Source organism: Nanorana parkeri, unplaced genomic scaffold (assembly GCF_000935625.1).
Source record: "Nanorana parkeri isolate BGI_ZX_2015 unplaced genomic scaffold, ASM93562v1 scaffold361, whole genome shotgun sequence".
Lineage (NCBI taxonomy): Eukaryota > Metazoa > Chordata > Amphibia > Anura > Dicroglossidae > Nanorana > Nanorana parkeri.
Genome location: NW_017306629.1, coordinates 111,347 through 132,632, shown reverse-complemented (window position 1 = coordinate 132,632; position 21,286 = coordinate 111,347). Strand labels below are relative to the sequence as shown.

General features: G+C 38.6%; 1 protein-coding gene across 2 annotated transcripts in view; it reads left to right on the top strand.

The window, feature by feature from the left end:
• Nucleotides 1–21,286, top strand: part of SLC8A1 (solute carrier family 8 member A1) — a 315,793-nt gene that overhangs the window by 223,644 nt on the left and 70,863 nt on the right. For both annotated transcript variants that reach the window (XM_018558827.1, XM_018558826.1), the window contains exon 3: nucleotides 17,910–18,016. In XM_018558827.1, the coding sequence (XP_018414329.1) occupies nucleotides 17,910–18,016 (107 nt within the window). The remainder of the gene's footprint in view (nucleotides 1–17,909; nucleotides 18,017–21,286) is intronic.

The window sequence follows — 21,286 nt, the reverse complement described above, 5'->3', positions numbered from 1 at the left end:
CCCTCGAAATGCGTTGACTATTTCCCTAATGTTCCCTCAACACTATATTTAGTAAAGATTTATCTGGACTAGATATGGAATGTGGTGCTTCAAATCACAATCCTGCACAGAGAGAAGTCAAGCAGGGCTGATGACATTGTTTAAGCTTAAGTGCAGCATTACAGGAAGTTAAAGAAGAACTCCCGGCAGAAGAAACAAAGTGGGGCTACCTCCGCACTGCAAGGCTTAACTACTCATTTTTGCCTAGGTTCTAAAATAAAAAAGATATACTCACTTGATCCTCGGTCCCGCCTGGCTCTCTTTCCTTTACTCCGGCAGTCATCATGTCTAATACAGTGTATTGGATGTGAGGAAGCTGAGGGATATTACATCCAGCTGAGGGAGAGAGAGGCTGCAGGAACTAGTCTAGTAGCCCGGTGAGGCCGATATTTGGGTGATAATGTATTATTGCTGGGACTTGTTGTTCCTCTATAGCTGGTGGTATTCTCCATTGCGCTGTATAATGTATTTTTGCTGGGATTTGTTCCTCTATAACTGGTCAGTGGTAATCTGCATTGCGCAGTATAAATCATTATACAGCGCAATGGAGAATACCACCAGCTATAGAGGACTACAAATCCCAGCAATAATACATTATATACAGCGCAATGCAGAATAACGCCAGCTACAGAGGACTACAAATCCCAGCAATAGTACATTATAGTATAATGTACTATTGCTACATTCCTCTATAGCTGCTGGTATTCTGCACTGCGCCGCTGTATAATGTACTATATTGCACACCACACTTTTTTTTTACTTCCACCGCGCCAAGCTTGCTCTCATGATGGACTACAATCTTAACACAAACTAGTCATCAATCACTGGAGCCTTTTTTTTTATTCTTCCGATGAACCGATTAATCGAACTTAATAATCGGCCAACTAATCGATTATGAAAATAATCGTTAGCTGCAGCCCTAGTGAGTATATCTTTGTTATTTTAGACCCTAGACCAAAGCGAGCACTTACCCATCGCAGTACCCGAACCTCTTTGTTAAGCTCTGACTGGATTTCTCAAAAGATCAACAAGTATTTTTTTCCTATTGAACAAATGTAGCAAAACACTTTTAAATGGTTAATTTACCAGACCAAAAGAAGCAAATAAGAGAAGTTTGCATACACTTTAACTATGGCTTTCATTCTTGGTGTTGTAGAATAAAACCTTGTGATATAAATGCATTGGACAGCTTTTTATAAAATGAAGAAAAGAAATGTAGCCCTGTACCCCCAGCAGCCAATCACCGACAATGACATCATTTGGCATCAAGGGAATAACAGCTGGAATATGACTGGCTGTTATGAGCAACAAAGTCATTTTCTCTTCTTTATAAATCAGCTCCTATGTGTGAGTGACATGACAAAGCACACTAAAATATTCAAGAAAAATCCAAAATGACATTATATGTGAGCAGGGAATGCAAGTGTAGATGAACTGCTATGTTATTTTTGAATTGGCTCTTTTTTGGCTTGAGCTATGGAAAGTTCCCCGCGAGTTCACCCAAGACAATGCACATAGAACATAGCTTGCCTGCACCGATGATGTCAGCTGACTTTGTTATGAAAACAATGTAATTTCTACATTTAGAATGCCATCTGGCTTGTGTCAAATATTTCTATGCCTTGTTGCTAATCAAGTAGAGCAATTAATGATGCGTGAAATAAAATATTAGTCTACATACAAAAAGAAAGCAAAGGGACGATTTCTGGTTCATATGAAAGGAACATGTATTTGATGTTATTGGTCTGATTTGCACACTCCCAGTTTATGTTATAATTCAGTTTATTTTTTTCTTTATGTCTGATATAACTAGATATTTTCTACATCTACATGCAAAGGGAGAAAGACAAACAAAACCAACCTGCTAAAGCCCCTAGCAATTGCTATATTCAGTTATGAAAGCCAGCAAGTAAAAGGCTAAAAGATTAGTTGTATTGTGCAGGGATATACAAAAAAAGCTGACTGTAATTAGAAACAAGTTCTCCCTCCACTATGGATTGCTATAATTTCCCCACCCACCATCGGTTTCCAGGTTTCCGTTCCGGTATCAGCATCACCTCTAAATTTGGTTGACAGAAGTTACTGATTTTGAGCAACAGACCTATGTATTGGAAATGTGTTTATTCCTGTAAATTATGAACACGTCACGATAAAGTCCCTATATGTTGTATCCAAAGTTTACTGCATAGAGTATAAAATGTAGGCACCTAAAGGTCCCCACACATACATGCAACAGCACTCACTGTTTTTGGCTGACTCTATCACTTTAAAAGTAGCTGATGGCAGTTATACAATGTAGGCACCTAGAGGTCCCCCACACATACATGCAACAGTGCTCACTGTTCTTGGCTGACTCTATCACTTTAAAAATTGTAGCTGTTGGCAGGTATAAAATTCAGGCACCTAAAGGTCTCCACACACAACAGCTTTCATTGCTCTTGATACAAATGCTGCACGTTTTTAATTAGGAAATCTGTCGGCACTTTTAAGTAATAAGGGATCTTGCCCGTCTCCTCCCATCTCCCACACTTTTCTTTTGGCCAGTAAGAGAGGCCAACATATACTGACAAGCAGTTTCTTTTTTTAATTCATAGAATCACTTTAAAGTAACAATAAACTAGGGAATACAATCTTACAAATACATTCAAGTCCCCTAAATATTAACAAAAATGTATCTTATTTGTGTATTACTCAGCTGTAGATCCTCAAATCATCTCTGAATTGGTGCTGACACTGTCCTTCCCTTTGGAGGGTGGATAGTTTTGTTTCCCATGGTCCCTGTGTGTGTTGTAAAGTAGCCACCGCTCCAAGCTCACTCTTGTGATGAACTACAATCCCAATACAAATTAGTAAACTAAATGTGAGATTGCAGTCAATCACGGGAGTGAGCTTGGAGTGGTGGCTACTTTACAACACACACAGGGACCATGGGGAACAAAAGCAGCCACCCTCCAGAAGGAAGGACAGTGCCAGCACCAATTCTGAGATGATTTGAGGGTCTACCGCCGAGTGATACACAAATAAGATACATTTTTGTTAATAGTGAAGGTACTTGACTGTATTTTTAAGGTTTCATTCCTGAGTTTACTGTCACTTTAAATTACTACAGTGGTTTATTTATATGGATGGAAACAGTGGCGTAAAAATCGCCATAGCGACCCAGGAGGCCTCTATGGGGCCCAGGCACAGGGGGGCCCGGCCAGGGCCGCCTGGGTCGCTATGGCATGTGGGGGTACTGACTGTCACAGACACAGCTCAGCAGCGGCCATGGTGCATTTCCCCTCATAGCCGCTGCGGAGCTGTGTCAGTGACAGCCTGCCACTGCGGCAGATGAGGGCGGTGTACGGAATGGAGGAGGCGTCACTGGCCAGCGACCTAAGAGCAGGTGGGGCCAGTGATGTAAGAGAAGGCAGGGCCCGTCGATAGCAGAGGAGTCGGGGCCCGGCGACCACAGAGGCGCTGACAGGTAAGAGCCCCGCTGGGGCTCTGCAAGTGGCATAACTAGCAATCACAGGGCCCCATACAAAATTTTGCTATGGGGCCCTGTGATTTCTAGTTACGCCCCTGGATGGAAAATAATATACTGATAACTTATAATCTAATTTAATACATAGGTAATAATAGGGCTTTGATTTACTTATGTTTGACATAGTGAGACTTTGAATGTGATGCTGAATATTGTGGGGAAAAAGGAGCACCATATTGCCAAAAACAGTCTGAATTCTGACTTGCGGATTACTTCACGGAAAATAAAAGTTGAAACCTGACAGGTTACAATGTATGCTCTTTTTTCCTGTAGTTTTAAAGCTTCAGTCTAGGAGAAGAATAATCTCAGCATGCCAAGCACACTGTCGAAGAAGTACACAACCAAAAGCTTTCCCTTTTCAAAAAATGAGAACTGTCATTATTATTTCAGCAACTATTATAGTAATACACTAAAAAAGGACTTCACCTGGTATGCCATGAAAAAATATACCACTCAAAACAGCAAAACTCAATACTAAGTAAGATTATCTCATGAAAACAATACTACAGGTAGATTTGAATGGCAACTATGCATTGACTTTACAGAGTTGATTTACTAGAGGAGTAGAGTACATTCATTTTGCAAGGGAATTTTCCCTTAGCTCCGTGAATGTGGAAAAGATGCACTTTCAAAGAATGAATTCCCAAACAGCTGCAAGGAAAAGTCAGCAGAGCTTCATCCCATTCACTAAGCTAAAGGAAAAATGTACTTTGCTAAGTGAAAAGCCTATACGTCTTCTGGTAAATGGACCCTATGAATTACGTCCATAACTGTTCCCATTAATCTGAAAAGTATAAAATTATTTGTGGATGACCTTTATGTGGCAATAAGGTCAATAGGATAGCTTCACATTTTCATGTCAAACTAAATTCATAGTCAATATAATAAATTAACCTTGCATGTAAAACGTTCCTACTGCTAATATTCCATACAGAGATGACATTAGGTGGCTGCAATGATCTTGATAAACTGAGGTCATGAACCAAAGATGTTAGAATATTGATGATTAGCCTAATCACCTTTTTGTGAAGCTTTTAACCACAAGTGGAAACTGCTGGAATGTTGCTGAACCTTTCTTAAAAGCTCATTTAATGGGATTAGTTTAATAAAGCAGAAAATAATTTTCATTTTGAAAGGAAAATTTTGCTTAGCTTAACAAAGAAGTTTAAGCTTTGTGCAAAAATAAATAAATCTGTTTTTGTAGTTTCCCTTGCACGATTGACTTTACCTTATGCAAATTAAAAGAATATTAAACCCCACTTTTCTGAATGCTGCCCCAGCAGAACCTCTTCCAGTGCTAATTAGAAAATAAAAGTTTGCGCATATTTTAAAACTAGCAGGTTTCTGGCCAGTCTGGTAGCATTATGGGTCCTTCATATTGTTGTGTGGTGGTGGGCAGCCCTTCATTCTGCACTTAATGGCACTCAGGTAAGGACTTAGGGTCCAGACCAGCGAATGCAAATGGGGCAGGTCCATGACAGCGTGGTCCAGTAGATTAATTATGGCCATTATTCAACGGAAGAGCAATGTTATCTAGTAGCAGAGAGGACTTTCTGTGGGGAATCGCAGCAAATCGAAGGAGATTATTACAGTAAAGGATAAATATTTTGATTTTTAACTATGCAGGGCAATTTATTTTTTTGAGAATAGCAAACACCGGCGTTCCAATATGAACAATTTCTGGGTTGCTATTAGCAATGTAGGCACTTATTTCCTTTAAATTGGATATATAGGAATATTGTTCTGTATGAACCCCATAGCATCAAATAAATCTGAGTGTTCTGCATTGTATTTTTCTTGCACCATGAAATCTTCTTTGTCTGCCCGGTCACAGTTTCCTGGCGGATGCAAATAAGAGATATTATTGTACATGTCATGTATAGCAAAACCAGAAATGACTCTTGCACCTGGAAAAGGATGTGACTGGCACACATTCCAGTATCAGTATAGCAAATGAACCTTTGGGCTAAGCTGGGTGGAGAAATAAAGCAGACAGACTGGCAAAGTATAGCTGGGAACAGGAAGAGATGGTTTGCCAGATGGAATTACGAAGCCTTGTCTCCACCAGCTGCAAAAGTGAATGTGTCCTATTGGATGATTCACTCAGGGCATTCTGAAGACATTTACATCCCGCCAGCTACAACGTGCCTTCAACAGTTTGCAGCTGCAAAGGAAAAGGAGGTTAGCGTTACTTCCAAGTGTGTGCAATTGTTAGAACTGCTATATAGCTCTGTGTGCTCTCAATGAGTCATGCTTTCATTCATGACTCCGTACATCTGCCATGTACTGTAGTGACAACAGTGCAGATATAACTTACTGTAATCAATCAAATATTTGTAGAATCCTCAAAAGGTATTACACAGGATTTTTAAAGGAAGTGTTGTTTTGTGCTATTGTGTACAAAAGATCAATTTGGCAAAGTCCATCTAGTTCTTAGATTTACACAGCTCTGCCATACAGTACCTCCCTGTCTTGCAGGGAACAAGATCTGATTTCTCTCTGCTATGGTTAAGTAACATTTACGGATTTTATCCCGCCCCCAGCCTGTGACTGGACAGTGTAATGAGAATCAGCATATAGAAGAGCCCTTCTCCCTGTCACTTGGATACCCCATGCTATCGCCATGTTATTTGTTAGTACATGATCACTGCAGCACAACTGGCTGGCTCCCTGTACTGATTTTTTACTTTTCCAATCTGAGCTCTGCTCTACATTGAATCATTGATTACTGATTACAGATCAAATTCAGGTCTTTACACCACTTGCATTTAAAAAATAAATTAATGATGAATTTCAAAATATTGACTATTTTGATGCAGTGGTGCTAATTCCAGTTTTCACCAGCAGATGACACTGCATGTGATATTTAAAAGTATACCTGTATTGAGAGTAATACAGAGAGGGCTTTGGCTGACTTTCTAATGCTTGTTGTTTGGTGGCTCTGTCTCAGTACTTTTTAAATCAGTACTGTGAACAAGCCTTTAGCTGGGAAAGCCAGAACTCTTGGTCTGCACTGTTACATAGTAGTGCAGTGACATGGAAAGTATTGAAACCTTTGGGCCAAAAATAACAGCAAGAAAACCAACATTTCCGAAAGAATTTAATTATGACAACCTACATATTTTTTCAGTACAGGTTTCCTATCAAGATAAACTATAGTGTTTTTGAGTATTTTTTTAGGTTTTGGAGCACTTGTCATAGTTTTTTAGGATCTTAATTTTACACTGATGTCACAGAGCATTATGTGTGTTCTAAATACAGAGCACATCAGAAGCTGTTTGCTTTCAGGCTATCTCTCTCTGATTGAATTTCCATGTAGCCCTTGCCTTAACAGAGCATGGTGTGACATCCAGGCCCAGCTCAGAAGATTTTGACTTCATGGGTGGAATCTCACTGGACTGGGAACAAGTGAGTATACTACTTGCAGGGGAGGGCAGGGGGTGAGTGGACAGTGCAATAATAGTTTAACTACACCAAAGGTTTGAGCTCTGTAAACCGCATACTTTTTTTTTAGCAATACAGTTAATAATAGTTTGGTAAGCAAGCTACTGGATGAATGTAAAAATAGAATATTATTTTATAGGAATCCTGAACATCAGAGAGGGCTAAAGCAGATGCTGGATTTTTATATAAATGAGAAATCCTTAAATTGGGAGCTCTCCTGGGCAGGGCCCTCCTAACCATTTTATCTTGAATTGTATTGTAACTGTAATGTTTTTCTTATATTATAAAGTGCGGTGCAAACTGTTGTCACTTTATAAATCCTGTATAATAATTAATGATTTACACATATATAATATTTACTGAAAATACAGATACAATAGAGTTATATTAAATTTAACATATCATTTTTTTATCCATCAAACCCCACTCTTCCTTAAAGGATATGTAAAATAAACAGTGCACATAATATCAGCAATGTGTATCTGTATCTTTGCCTAAAGTCATCTCTGCTTGATCATTAAGAAATGTCAATTTATTTTATTTCGTCAATAGCTAAGTTAGCATATTTCTCGTAGCAAAGGGTGGGGGGGGAATCCATACAAACTATATATCGTCTGCTGTCACAGGAGAGAAGGTTCAATAATTATTGCACTGATGGAGTCGGTATGCCAGAGAGCACAGATCATTGTATTAATAATCTATGGTGCTCCTGGATCCTTCTCTCTGTGAACAGCCATCAGAAAAGTGCAGAGTGTGACATTTGCTTTGGTAAGTAAAGAATCAGTTATTTTGGCAGTAGGTCATACTGGCACAATCAAGCGGAATGGATCAATGAAGATTGCATTGCATTCAGGACGTAGTTTTCAGGACTAAAAATGTTAAAGGTTAATCGTCTATATTGTTGGATTTTCTCAGATGAGAATTAAAGTGATTGCAGGGCTTGCAGTTGCCAAGTTTTTTTTTGGTTTTTTTTGCACCTATCATTTTCTGGAACTGCTTAAAGTAATAGCTTTGGTGGTAATATAGAAAATGAGTGTTCCTTATTTGATACTGCATAGATAGTCTATATCATACAATGATGCACTGACCACTGACCAAACCATGTGTAAAATATATTTTAGATGTAATATGTTTTGCAGGATGTAGTATGATTATATTTAAAGCTGAACTTATCCCGCTAACACACAGATTAATTACATTTGTGAGAGCTATTTTACCTGTCAAAGGATATGTATTTCTGTCAGTCCAGTTCTGAAATGTATACAGATCTGCCACACAGTAAAGCCTTGCCAGGCAGGGGACCAGATTTTTCTCTACTACAGTTCAGTAGCGCTTACAGGTCTCCTTCCCACCCCCACCCTGTGACTGGAAAGTGAAAGGAGAAGCAGCAGACTAATGAGCTCATCTCTCCGTCATTCTTCTCTCTCTTCTATCAGCATGCTCCTTGTGCTGCTTCTCCTTCCCCCAGTCTAACCTCTGCTTTACAGGGGCTGCAAGATTCTAGTGCCAGGCCAAGTTCAGGAAGTTACACTGCATGCATTAAAAAAACAAAAACATTTAATTATTTATTAATGAATACAGAGCTGCATACATTTGCGCTTTCTATTTTTGCCTAAAGTTTAGCTTTAATAAGTCTTGATGTCATTCGCATACAGTGCAGTGTATTTAGTTTAATAAAGAGTCATGTAATACCTTAAAGAATATTTTTTAAATAAGCAATTGAAGTTTAATTTAGAGGTGTTTCAAATCTTTGTCAGCCTAATGTTTAGCTAGTAACATGACACAAAACATTGATGCTGTGAAAAGACAGTAATCTATAGCAACCAATTACATTTCATTTAACTTAAGTCAGATTAAATATTTTCTTTTTTAATCAGATAATTCAAGTGATCAGCTGTGGAGCGTTTATAGATGATATATGCCTGCTGATATTTTAATGACAATAACAGCTTTAAATAATTAAAAATTCTTTGGCAGAAAAAAACAGTTAACATGTGTGTATTTACATTAAAAAACAGTTGTTAGCTATTTGTCTGGAATTCCACTTTAAGATAAGATTTCTGGTTGGTGGCGGTGGACTTTGACATTGCACATAGAGGCCAAATAATAATGGAAAGCAGTTGCCTCTCTCCGCAGGACACAGCCATGTAAGGCCTGGAGGACATAATGTTGCGTAGAACACTCCATGATATGAATAAAGCCCTATCAAGGTCATGTGACTGGCTTCCTCCTCCTCATTTTTGTCCCAGTTCATTAAAATTAATAGCGCTGTGGTCGCAGTCCAAAGCAAAATAAGCAGAAAACACATTTGTACAGCATACAGCAGTGCTTTATAAATATGCTGAAAGTGTTTTTTCTTTGCAAATTCAGCAGTCTGGCCATAGTGCTGCTAAATAAATAAGCCTCTTAGGGCCCCATTTATTACAGACAGCAGATATTGATAACTGTTCTCCGCTATACTACAAAGCTGGTCAACACTGCAGTCTTCATTTTACAGCCCATTCACAAAATGTATACTGCAGTGTTGAGCCTACGTGTTCCAAAGAGTTCTCCTTGCTTACCACAGCACAGAGAACTCCATGATTGGCGAAGAGGCCAGTCACTCGACTTTGACATGGCTGGACTCTCCTCCTGCTTTTTTTTTTCAAACGCATTCATTTTAATAGCACTGACTTTGGAGTCCCAAGCAGATGCTGCTGCTTTATAAATGTCATTCTCAGTCATTGAACATTCCACTGCCCTGTAAATCTGTAAGGGGCTGTTGAAACTTGTTGTGTTACATTAAATAGTAACTGGTGACAGGTCATGTGGCCTTTTCCTCTTTTTGCCTATCTTTTGATAGTTGATGGCATTGGTGCATTGTTAATCCATCCTATAGAACAATGCAGAGGCTTCAGTCTTCCTACAGGCAATCGGCTCCTATAATTCCCCAAAAGTATCATCTTAAACATGTTGGTGTTTGTAGCTGCCTGATGTTTGTAGCTGCCAACATACTTTTATATCCCATTCCCTGCTCTTGCAGTAGGGCATGTGAAATGTGTAGAACAAACCTGGTGGATACTTTGATCATGAAATATACAAATGTATTACACTGAGACAGAATTCCAAAGGGTGAAAAGAATTACAGTTCATGTCCATTGTATTTTAGAATGATTAATGAGCTGAGAACTCATTTCAATGTGTTTGCCAGTGTATTATTTAAAATACCATTATATTGTCCTTCTATTTATCCTGACAGGTTTATTAAATGAAAGGTCACTTGTCTGTGCCTGAAGTGACAATATAATTATGACTCCCATGTATCCCTGTTTTCCCAGGACACTAGTGTTGCTGCCACTGGCAGTGCGAAACATGGAATGCTCATTGCATTGGAACACGTCTTGTAAGGTGTTTTCACTGGATAAATACAATTGGAGTAGATTTTCAATTTGGAATGTTGAAAAAATATTTTCTATTTTCAATTAAACTGCCCTTTCAGCTCTATAGAGTGACAATAGCCATACTATGAGCTGAAAACCTATTAAGACTAGAATTAATATTACTGGGGCAGGCGATGGTGTGGAAGCAGGTAGAAGCAGTGAGTGCCCCTCTAAGGCCAGTGGATAATGAAACCTCTGTGACCCCTGTTTCTACTTCACTGAGCAACTACTTAGGTTGTCATTACTCCACTTCTCACAGGTCAGGCTTTCTTAATCTATGCATTGGGAGGCACAGGTTAGAAGGTAGCATAGTTCCCATCTCATTTTGCATATCTTGTGCTTTGTACTTACAGTTATGAGTTCTGATTTACGGTAAACATAGCAATAATGACAAACTATCTACTCAATGGGGTTCATTTACTGAAGGCAAATAGACTGTTTACTTTGCAAGGGAATTTGCACTTTGCAGGGGAAGTTTCCCCCTTAGCTTAGTGAATGAGGTGAAGTTCTGCTGACTTCCATCATCCAATCATGTTCAAATAAAAAAAAAATTTCCTTGGACGTGATTGGGTATGCTTTGCAAAGTGAAATATCACCGCATTCACCAAGCTAAGGAAAACTTCCCCTGCAATGTGCAAATTCCCTTGCAAAGTGAATGGCCTATTTGCCTTTAGTAAATTAACCCCAATGAGTATACTCTATATTTACCATTCAAAAGCAGGGAATACTTAAATAAACAGTGTCCGTGGCCTACTTTATTATTTTTTGCCTTCCATTTTCATTACAACTTTTCAATGGTAAATATAGTGACAGTCTATATGTAGAAATAGGAAGCTGGGAGCCATGATGACATTTTTACTTTCAGCAGTTTTGTGTCACTCGGCATTGTATCTCCTCTATAATCTGTACTGACTTGTACCGCTGATGTTAAGTCACAAAATATATCAGTCAGAAGATTTAAACTGGACACTTTGCTGGACAGCCATAGAGCATTAGAAACTCAGGGCAAAAGGGAGACATCATAAAATGTTTTTTTGACTCTACTGGATTTGTGGGGTTTAAAGGGCATTTAAAACTGCAGTTAGACATGCTTCCAATTTATTGTTCTATTGATATCTATTTTTTCTTCCAACCCATTGTCCTTTTGGGATGAACGCTTAACAGCAATCCTAATACGTTGTTATATATTCAGGGTATTTCTTAAGAAATTCAAGATGAGCCTACAGTGTGATTTTAGTGATGCTCTGGAGGTATTCTATCAAAAAAGTTTTGCAACCAAGTCTTGTACTAGTGCGGCTTCAGTAAAGCAAATTCTGATTGGTTGACATGGTGCCTGTAGTTTGCCCATAGTGCTTAGAATTTTTTGAACAAGGGTGTTAACCTAAAGATAAATTGAACTTTACCCATATAAGTTATAAGGTAATGACCTCACATTAATTTGGAATCACCCTGGAATTATACAGCAAGCAAAGTTTTCTAAGCCCACTGCCGAGCAGTTTTTTTTACACCCTTTACTCTACCCCTAGATGATCGGTATGTTGGAGTTGTGACTGGTCCACTTTAAAGCTGAACTCCAAGCAAATAGCTAAACACGCAGATGAAATAAATATTCAAGGGCTCTATTTCTGTCCACCCAATTATGAAATTTAGACAGCCCTATCACATAGAACAGGCAGGTAGATAACACCAATTTCTCTGTTACAGTTATATATCGAAGAAGGAATGTAGTAGTTCTCTCCCTATTGCTAGTCTGTTCATTGGACAGTAAAGCAGAAACAGTGGATTGATGAGATCATGTCTTGATTTATTAATAAATACCTGGCTTTATTACTTTGTGCCTTTTATACCTGCCTGGAGTTTAGCTTTAAGTATCCATTGATTGTGCATTGATCAGTAGGTTCCCTACGTGAATTTACTGTAAACCCTCTTAGTAGCTACTTGGCATTCTACCACTATTAAATGTTCACACAGAATAAGACCAGGATCTCATTATTGAAATGTAGTAATAAACAAGACCTCCCATTCTGTTTCCATCATTCCAGGCTGCTTGGTGGAATAATTGTTTATCTTCTTTATAATGGAAAATATGTTATGGTCTAAAAATATGTACTCTGATATGTTTATCCAAGTTTGCTTTTTCATATAGCGGATGACGGACTGCCTGCTGTTGCTTGGGATTGATTGAGATATTTTGACTAATTACACTAGCCAGGAATAGACATTCACATGCCCACCAAATGAAATCAGTAAACACTGTAATGCATATTGCTAGAGATGTCATTGATCTTGCTGCTAATGGTTTTGAGATGATGTACTGTTCTACAAACCTCTGTCAGATGCTGGTGGCCCTTGCCATAATGTGCCGTTTTATACACTCTGATTTTGGTTATCATTGCTTATAAATTCCCTGAAAGCCACATCGCCTGCTTCTCTTCCAAATGCCATTTACTTCCTACCTGCTCTTCTATTTGCATTCATTAAATTAGTCACAGAGGTAAATAGCGGCAGTCACTTTACATATTCATGACAGCCATTTGTTTTTGTTTGCCGAACATCAAAGGCAGTTCAGAAATTGTTGCCCAGAATGCAGATGAATTCTTTTTAACCATGAAGGACAAGCTGTAGCAGCCACTTGCTTTTATACCTACAAAGGAATGCATGATTTATAGATATCAAAGTTTCACACAGTAATAAAAAGAGTAATGAATAATAGTGTAAATTGTAACTTGGTTTAAGAAATCAATGTTAGATATCACATCAGTTTGCAGATGAATATGAAGATGGACATGGAGAACGATGGGTAACCATTGAATTGAAGGTCAAAATGTATGCCCAGCCAACACATTCTTTTTGTAGTTTCAGATCTCATGAGTAAGGATTAGAATTACTGTCGGAGCTCTGTAAAGCTGGCCGTACATCAGTAGAATATAATTGACATTTACGGAACATTCTTTCAATTATCTAATAGTTAGTAGGGTCTAAGCAACGTTCATTTTTGACCGTAGTGACAAGGAACATTGAAGCAGCAAGATGGAAAATATTTTTGATTCTATCTGAACCAACGAAACTCTAACCGTGAATGTGATTTTTGTTCATCTGCATGTGCTAGGCACAAAAGAAACCTGTTTAATACATCTGGGATACCGTTCAAGTAGCAGGTCTGGAATACATTTTTAAAGGATTTTAAAATTAATGATGGTAATCAAATGCTCTGAAAAAACAATTTTGAATGCATTTTCGAATGAAATTCTAACAGTGTATGGCCAGCGTTAGATTGCTTTCCCTTTACTTACTCTAATGGTGACAACAGTTGTACCAGATAGAAAATGAGAAAACAGCAATACAGGCAGAAATACTATAATCACCAAAAGAACAACATGTATGACCTAATGGTTGAAACAACTCCCCATTGCAAGTAATTATCCTAGTTTCAAAAGCAGATTGTCAGAAAACCACTGCTAGGGCAAAGACAGGAACTGGACATGAAGCCCAATTACTTTAAATCCGTTAAATATATTTTAGGTGCATCAAAACAAAAGGTGTTCAAAGTCTTACAGTTAGTATTCATTATAAAGGAGCCACAGCTGGAGTAGAGAAGCCTGTCCCCTACCAGCATGATTATTATGAATATACACAATTTATATAGCGCCAACAGTTTGCATAGCGCTTTACACAATGAGGGAAACAGTACAGTTACAATACAATTTCAGTACAATAGGGTCAGGAGGGCAGAGAAGGATCCTTGCCCTGTGTGTGGAAGCACTGCTCTCTCTGACAAGGTCCGATACATTGCAGAATCAGACTTATAGCTCTGCAATCAGCAGAGCTCATGCTCCCTGCTCATTGGGGAGCTCTAGCGCTGACTTAGCAGGGTGTGTGTTGGACCCCTGCAGAGAGACTACTGCTTCCACACAGAGAGCAAGGCTCCTGCTCTGCAGCATGCTGGCAGGTGACAGGCTTTTCTACTCAGGCTGTGGCACTTTCTAAAGGAAACTAAATGTCAAGACTTTGCAGACTTTTTGTTTTGATGCACCTAAAATGTATTCAGCCGATATAAACTGAAAGCTCAGTTGGGATTTTAGATGATAGTTCTAGTATAGTTTAGCAGATTGTTTAAAGGGAAAGTACTTCTTTCTTTTAGTGGAATATTACCATAAAGGTCAATGAACTGCATCACAGTGATTTGGCAAAGTACTGGCAAGGAAACTGTAGAATTATGCTAATTCTGAAACACAGAACAGCAAGCATAATGTCATATAAATTTGGCTTGCTGAAGGCAGTCCTGCTGTGCAATTTCCTCAGTAAGAGTACTCATAGATGCGCCTACCCAAGTGCCTTGATTGGAGAATCACAAAAATGGCAAACATAGGGTAGTCAGTCTCTAAGTATCATAACACATTGATTACACATTCAAACTGATAGGGCTATTGGAACATAATCTTGTCAATTAGGAAGGGTTTATAACGACTGTATGTAGAACCGGATCAAAATCAGCACTAAAAGTCTATTTTCCTCCACTATCTCCCTGTTTAAATGACAGTAAGATGGGATGTTTATTGGCTGGAGGTACATTGCCTGAAGTACGTAATACTTGCAGCACAATAGCCAATAACAAAATAATTAGCTCCTTTAATGCCTTAATTTGCCAGCTTTATGTTATCCGGTGAAATTCTGCCAGTTAATTTGCTTCTTTCCTTCTTCCAGCTGTAATGTCTTCCTTCATTTCTCTGCCAGACAAAAACAACATGGTAGACTTCCATAGCCGAATGATTATGTTTTTCTATTTCTGAGTAGAGTTAGGCCTCGGCCATTTTTGTAACTCAATTTAGCATCCCACAGCTTTAGGTTCATCATCAGATATATAGTATATTTTCATATTCTGTGCATGGATGCTAACTAACATGTTAGTGTAACACTGCTACTTTAGCAGAGATCATAGCATTCACCCCCCTTCTCAGAAAGGCTCTATCTGCTTTTTTTCTTCAGGAGGACAGAGATAAGTTTGTTCACGCATAGTCCAGGATCACCATCTACTTCCTGGACAGAGATGATGGCTCTGAGATGACACAGTCATGTAAATCCTTGTGCCTGTGCTCCAAATGCATTTTGCAAACCCAGATATTCCTTTTTAAAAGTAGCAGTGACATCAGCACCAAGCTGCATATAGCCTGTGCAGAAAGGAGTGAGTGGGACCCAGTTGGTCCACCCACTACAGGCTACCAGCAGAAAACTACAGGGTGGCTGATACAAGACCATCTTTAATGGGGTATTATTGTGCAGCTCTAGAAGAATTACACAAAGCACATCAAGAATCAGTCAGAATACAATGAAGACATTGGGAGACTCCTCGGCAAGCGATCGTAAGCGTTGAGGGAGGAATCTTTTATATTCTCTTTGTTCAGCCCACGGGTTGAATGAAGAAAATATTACAGTGTATGGCCAGCTTAAGACTATCAAATTGTTTGCTGGTTTTTTGGTACAAGGCTCTTACATATGTTTATACAAACGTAAAGCTCTTATTTAATGTATAATTGAAGCCAAAATGTTTTATATAGTTTTGGATAGAATTGGGAAGGGTTAGAAGAACCTTTGTCACGTTTTGAAGCTGTCTGTGTCCATGCTGGGGAGATTTGCCCTCTTTATTTATCCTGGAGACCATGGTCCCAGGGACAGAACGTGATGGAAAATCCAAAATGTTACAGTTGTCACCAAGATAAGGAGGCCCATAAACTTTTCTGTTGTTCCTTTGGGACAGGAAGTAATAAAAAAATGTACCCAACAGAGCACAGAAATAAAACGACTTTATCAAAAACTAAAGTAATGTTTGGGCTTAAAATTAAATTTAACTCATACAGTTTGTTTTTCAAAATAGAAGCTGACCCATACTAATTGGTCTACCTTCAAAGGTTTCATCATCAATAAATATTTTTTTTGTGTAAAGTATTGCTTAACCATTTCCCAACCGATGATGGAATTATCCCGTCACGATCATTCAGTTCAATAATGACTGGCGACGGGATAATTCCGTCAATTGGTACAATAAGCACTGGTCCGTGAAGCAGCTCATTGAGTTACTGCTGTTAATGGGTTCCTCTGGGTCCAAGGCAGACCCTCGACAACAGAGTAGGTGGTCACAGAGCTGATCGCTGTCATCGCAGAGCTGTGACAGTTACACAGATGGCAGGTGCTCACTGTGCTCAGCTAGCCGACTGTGTTACAAAAACGATACAAAGTAGCTGTAGGGAAAATACTGTATTCTATTCAGAGTAGTACCAAAGCCCTTGTTAAGAAAAAAAAAAAAAAAACCTTAGTGCCCTGTAGTTTTTTTATAAAAAAAAATAAAAAATTGTTACACTCAAATGTCAAATGTATTTCACTCCTTGTATTTTTTGACCTATAACTCCCAAAATGAACTAAAATCCCAGACAAATGATATATCCTATAAATCAGGGCAAATAAAATAATTTATTATGAATTACTTTCTGTTAGCTACACTAATTATGTACACATTATTATTGCCAAAGCTGTGAAGAATGTGGGGTTTTTTTCATTTCTTTTCTATCAAAAAGTAAGAATTTATATATGCATATGTCACATCAAATGAAAGACAATTTTGTCCTTTAAAAACAGTATATAATACAGGTGAAACTCGAATAATTAGAATATCGTGCAAAATTAATTGCAGTAAGTTCTGCAAAAGGGGCCCAAACCAAGTACTGAGTACATATGCATGCTTGTACTTTTCAGAGGTCCGATATTGTTCTATGTACAATCCTTGTTTTATTGATTGCATGTAATAATATACTTTTTTGAGGTTGTGGATTTGGGGGTTCTTGGGGTTTTCATGAGCTGCAAGCCATAATCATCACAATTATCACAAATCATGGCTTGAATTATCTTGCTTTGCATGTAATGAGTCTATCTCATATATTAGTTTCACCTTTTAAGTTGCATTAGTGAAATAAATGAACTTTGCACGATATTCTAATTATTCGAGTTTCACCTGTATGTGTAGGTGTGAAGCGTGAGGAAAATGTAAATTATGGTTAAACAAACACATAGCAAAAATGGCAAAATTGCTCCGGTCCCCAGAAGAGAAAACATTTTCTGAAGCTGTGTCACTAAGGAGTTAATTATGATTAAGGATGTAATTGTTTACCTTGTATGCTACTAAATGACATGCATTTTATTTTTAGTCACTTTAACTCTATCAAATTCTTATTTTAATAATAATGATAATAATATTGTTCTGTTTTACTTTATATTAGTTCACAGGTATTAATGCATTTGAAAGTTAGAGACTGGGTTCTAAGCTGCCTTCTAAGTTCTAAGTCTTGCTTTGGAATTCCTTTGCTAGACATTCTATTTCCTGCTCTTTTGCCTTTCCCTGATGCTGCTTACTCTACATTTTGTGCCCCTGTTATTTTCTTTCTGCTTTGTTCTATGCTTCTTCTCTTCAATCTTTCCTTCTCTTCTTGCAGCAAAACCATATCAGTGAAAATAATTGATGATGAGGAATATGAGAAAAACAAGACCTTCTACCTTGAGATTGGGGAACCTCGTCTGATGGAGATGAGTGAGAAGAAAGGTGGGGGATATGCTATCATGCTGAGCTCTCATCAGTATTAAGTCTGACTCAGCAAACTTGGATGGCTTGTTCAAACCATTGACTCAAATGCACACATCCTTTTACGTACATTAACAAGGGGCTTTAGTCTTGTCAAGATAACAAATATTCAGCTTTCCAGATTGTCTTCAAGTTGATTTGTGTATGCTACCATTAGATTGTAATTGGATCTTCAGACAAACAGTATTTATACTACATACTATAACTGTTTAGGTCACAGTATATGTATGTAGTGGATAGCCCTCTGGCGTACTTGAAGGGATGTGTGCACAATCCTTTTTTCATAACCTCATAATAACCATCAAGCTTTAGATGATCTTTGAAGCATGTGTGTGACAGCAAACATCCATTTCCCTTTGTCTTGTGTCCCCACAGGAAGTACATAACCCTTAAAATACTTGACAGAGAGGAGTATGACAAAGAGTCCTATTTCTACCTTGTGCTGGAAGAACCAATCTGGATACGAGGAGGAATGAAAGGTGTGAGAGTATAAAAAGAACAGTAAAGCAACTTAAAAATTCAAGCTCCTCTTCTGTTTGTAATTCCCAACTCTCACAACTTGCTCTCTCTCCTCTTGCTTAGCATCTGAACTCTGTTCAACGCTTCCTGTACAGCTTAGCCAGCTCTTTGTTACTACTCTCTTATCTTTCTCTATGGAAGCCTGACTGACCCATGATAGAATTTTACAACGTGTTAGGTCATTATAGAAGCATTCCTAGGGTTAACTGGGAAAACGAAAGCAACTTACAATACATTAGTCACAAACCATAAAGAGTGGTTTTACATCATCATAGTCATCCCTATTTCCCTTTCTGTTTTCCTCCCACTTATATAAATGTCACGTATAACTGCATAATTGCAGAGATGCTATCTTATGCTACACAAGACCCATATTAAGTAATCAAGTCACAGTAGTAAACCTTGTATACACTGTCTATGTTATGTAAAAGCCTTCCCATCCATATGCTATAAATAACAGACAGTGTTTTGCTTTTTAGTAATCCCATGCCATGGTGTTGAGTTTATCAGAAAAAGGGTCCTCCAACAATTTCCCCTTATAGCTGGACCACCATTACAGATTAAACACTTTTATTTAAAGAGCCAGTGCATTAAAAAATAATGTTTTGGGTATGTGCAGGTAACTAGTGGGTTATGAGGTACCCATTAGTTTCCTACATTTCTTGTAGACTCCAGCAGCTCACACTACAGTCTCTGTGTTATAAATGGGAAATCTTTAATGTTGATTGTGATCCAAAATGTATCAGCTGTTCTATTCTGAGGTGCCCCAAAGTGTCCCTATAAAAGGGAGAATTAATGATGTTTGGTGACTGAGGGGTCTATTCACTAAGCTGCCGACGGATCTAGCCGTAGCTTCGGCTGATCCTTCGGCTAGCTTCGCCCCCAGGACCCCTTCAGTTCAATAGAACCAAAGGGCTGCTGTACGGGCTATTCGCTATAGCCCGTACAGCTCCCGAAGTCGACCGAGCGGCTAAGTCGAGCCGAAGGCATATGCATCGGCTCGACTGAGCCGAGGTGAAAGGCGCAGCTGGCCGGCCAACAGCCTGCTATGCACTGCTGGGCAGAGCCAGCCGTCATATCACGGCTGGCTTGCACAGGCAGATCAGCATCCCTGGTTACCAGATAACCAGGGACGCTGATCTCCAGATAGCCCAACTTTCCCGGCCGCCCGAGAGAGAGTTACTTTCCCCTGGAAAGTTTTACCCAATCGTTTTCTATTCTTTTGTTTCTACTTTTTAAATAATTTTTCTATTCTGCTGAATACCACAGAGGTATCGAGCAGGATTGCTCGGCGGCATTCGGCTATTCACTCACTGCTGTTCGGCATCTATGAGAATAGGCCGAACAGCATTGAGTAGCCTGCCGGAGGTTTGGCTCAGCCGATCCAGATGTTGGATCGGCTGAGTCGATCTCCTTCTGCACTTCGGGTCAGCCGAACATGCTGAGCATGTTCCGCCGACCCGAAGCCATGCGAAGCAAGCGGATGTACGGCTGATTTCAGCCGATATATGGCTGAAATCAGCCGTACAAGCCTGAAGTGAATAGCCGAACAGTGTTCGGCTCACTTCACTTGGGGTCAGTTGTTCAGTCGGCTGCCCTCGGCAGCTTAGTAAATAGACCTCTGATAGTTGTCTATCAAAGGAATCAAAGGTCTCTGGAGGCTGATATATTCAACACAAGCTGTTATATAGGTTTTTGATCCATTATGGTTTCAAGCAACCTTCTGATGTAAGTAGAAATCTTTTTTTTTACTGACAAATCCACTAATAAGATAAAATACTACACCAAAATTACAATTTATTTATATAGCGCCAACATATTCCACAGCGCTGTACAATTGTTTAGACAAGACAAGTCAGAAACACTGACAAGCATCATTGACATACAGAAACAGTAGGTGAGGAGAACCCTGACCAAACGAGCTTATAGTCTAAGAGGAAGGGGACCAAAGACAATGGTCTTTTGGAGTTATTTTAAGACTCCTTCTAATGATTATAGTAAATTAATAAACCTGGGACCAAAGGTACAAAGATCTTGCTGGTGGAGTCCATGAGAAATGAAAAAAAACAGATATTTCAGTTTTCCAACATCTACCCATTACTGATTTCTAGTTTTGGATGAAATTGCCCTTTAATCATTCATTAACTATATGTGGTAATTACATGGTTGACAAACAGCCTTTATATGGTCAGCTCTAGGTAACATTAAAGATTTATCACACCCTACAACCTACCAAAAACAATTAAGCATTTTAAAACCACTACGCCGTGCAATCACATACATTATGATTGAAGTGGCTCTCACATCATAAATAAACATGCCAATAACTAGAATTTACTAATAAGAATATGCATGCGCTTTATTAATTACATAAACTGTGGGAGTTTCTTACATTAAAAGTTACTAATATCATGGCTTATAATAATAAAAAGGCATTGTGCATGTAGGCTCGAGATTTTAACAATTATATGAATATGCATGTTTTAAATTCAGAGTTTTTTGTTTGTGTTAAATGCTATACTACGTATAAGAACCTTATAAATTACATATTAAGCAACCTTGTCAGGTTAACTAAAACTACAGATGAAAGGTCGTTGCAATAAAACAGCAATTATAGTCACTTCTCCAGTGGTCCATGGCTCCTGCATGCCTCTCATTTTAGCTCTGCAGTCTCCATCGGTGTTCTACACCTCTGTGATTGTCAGATGTTTG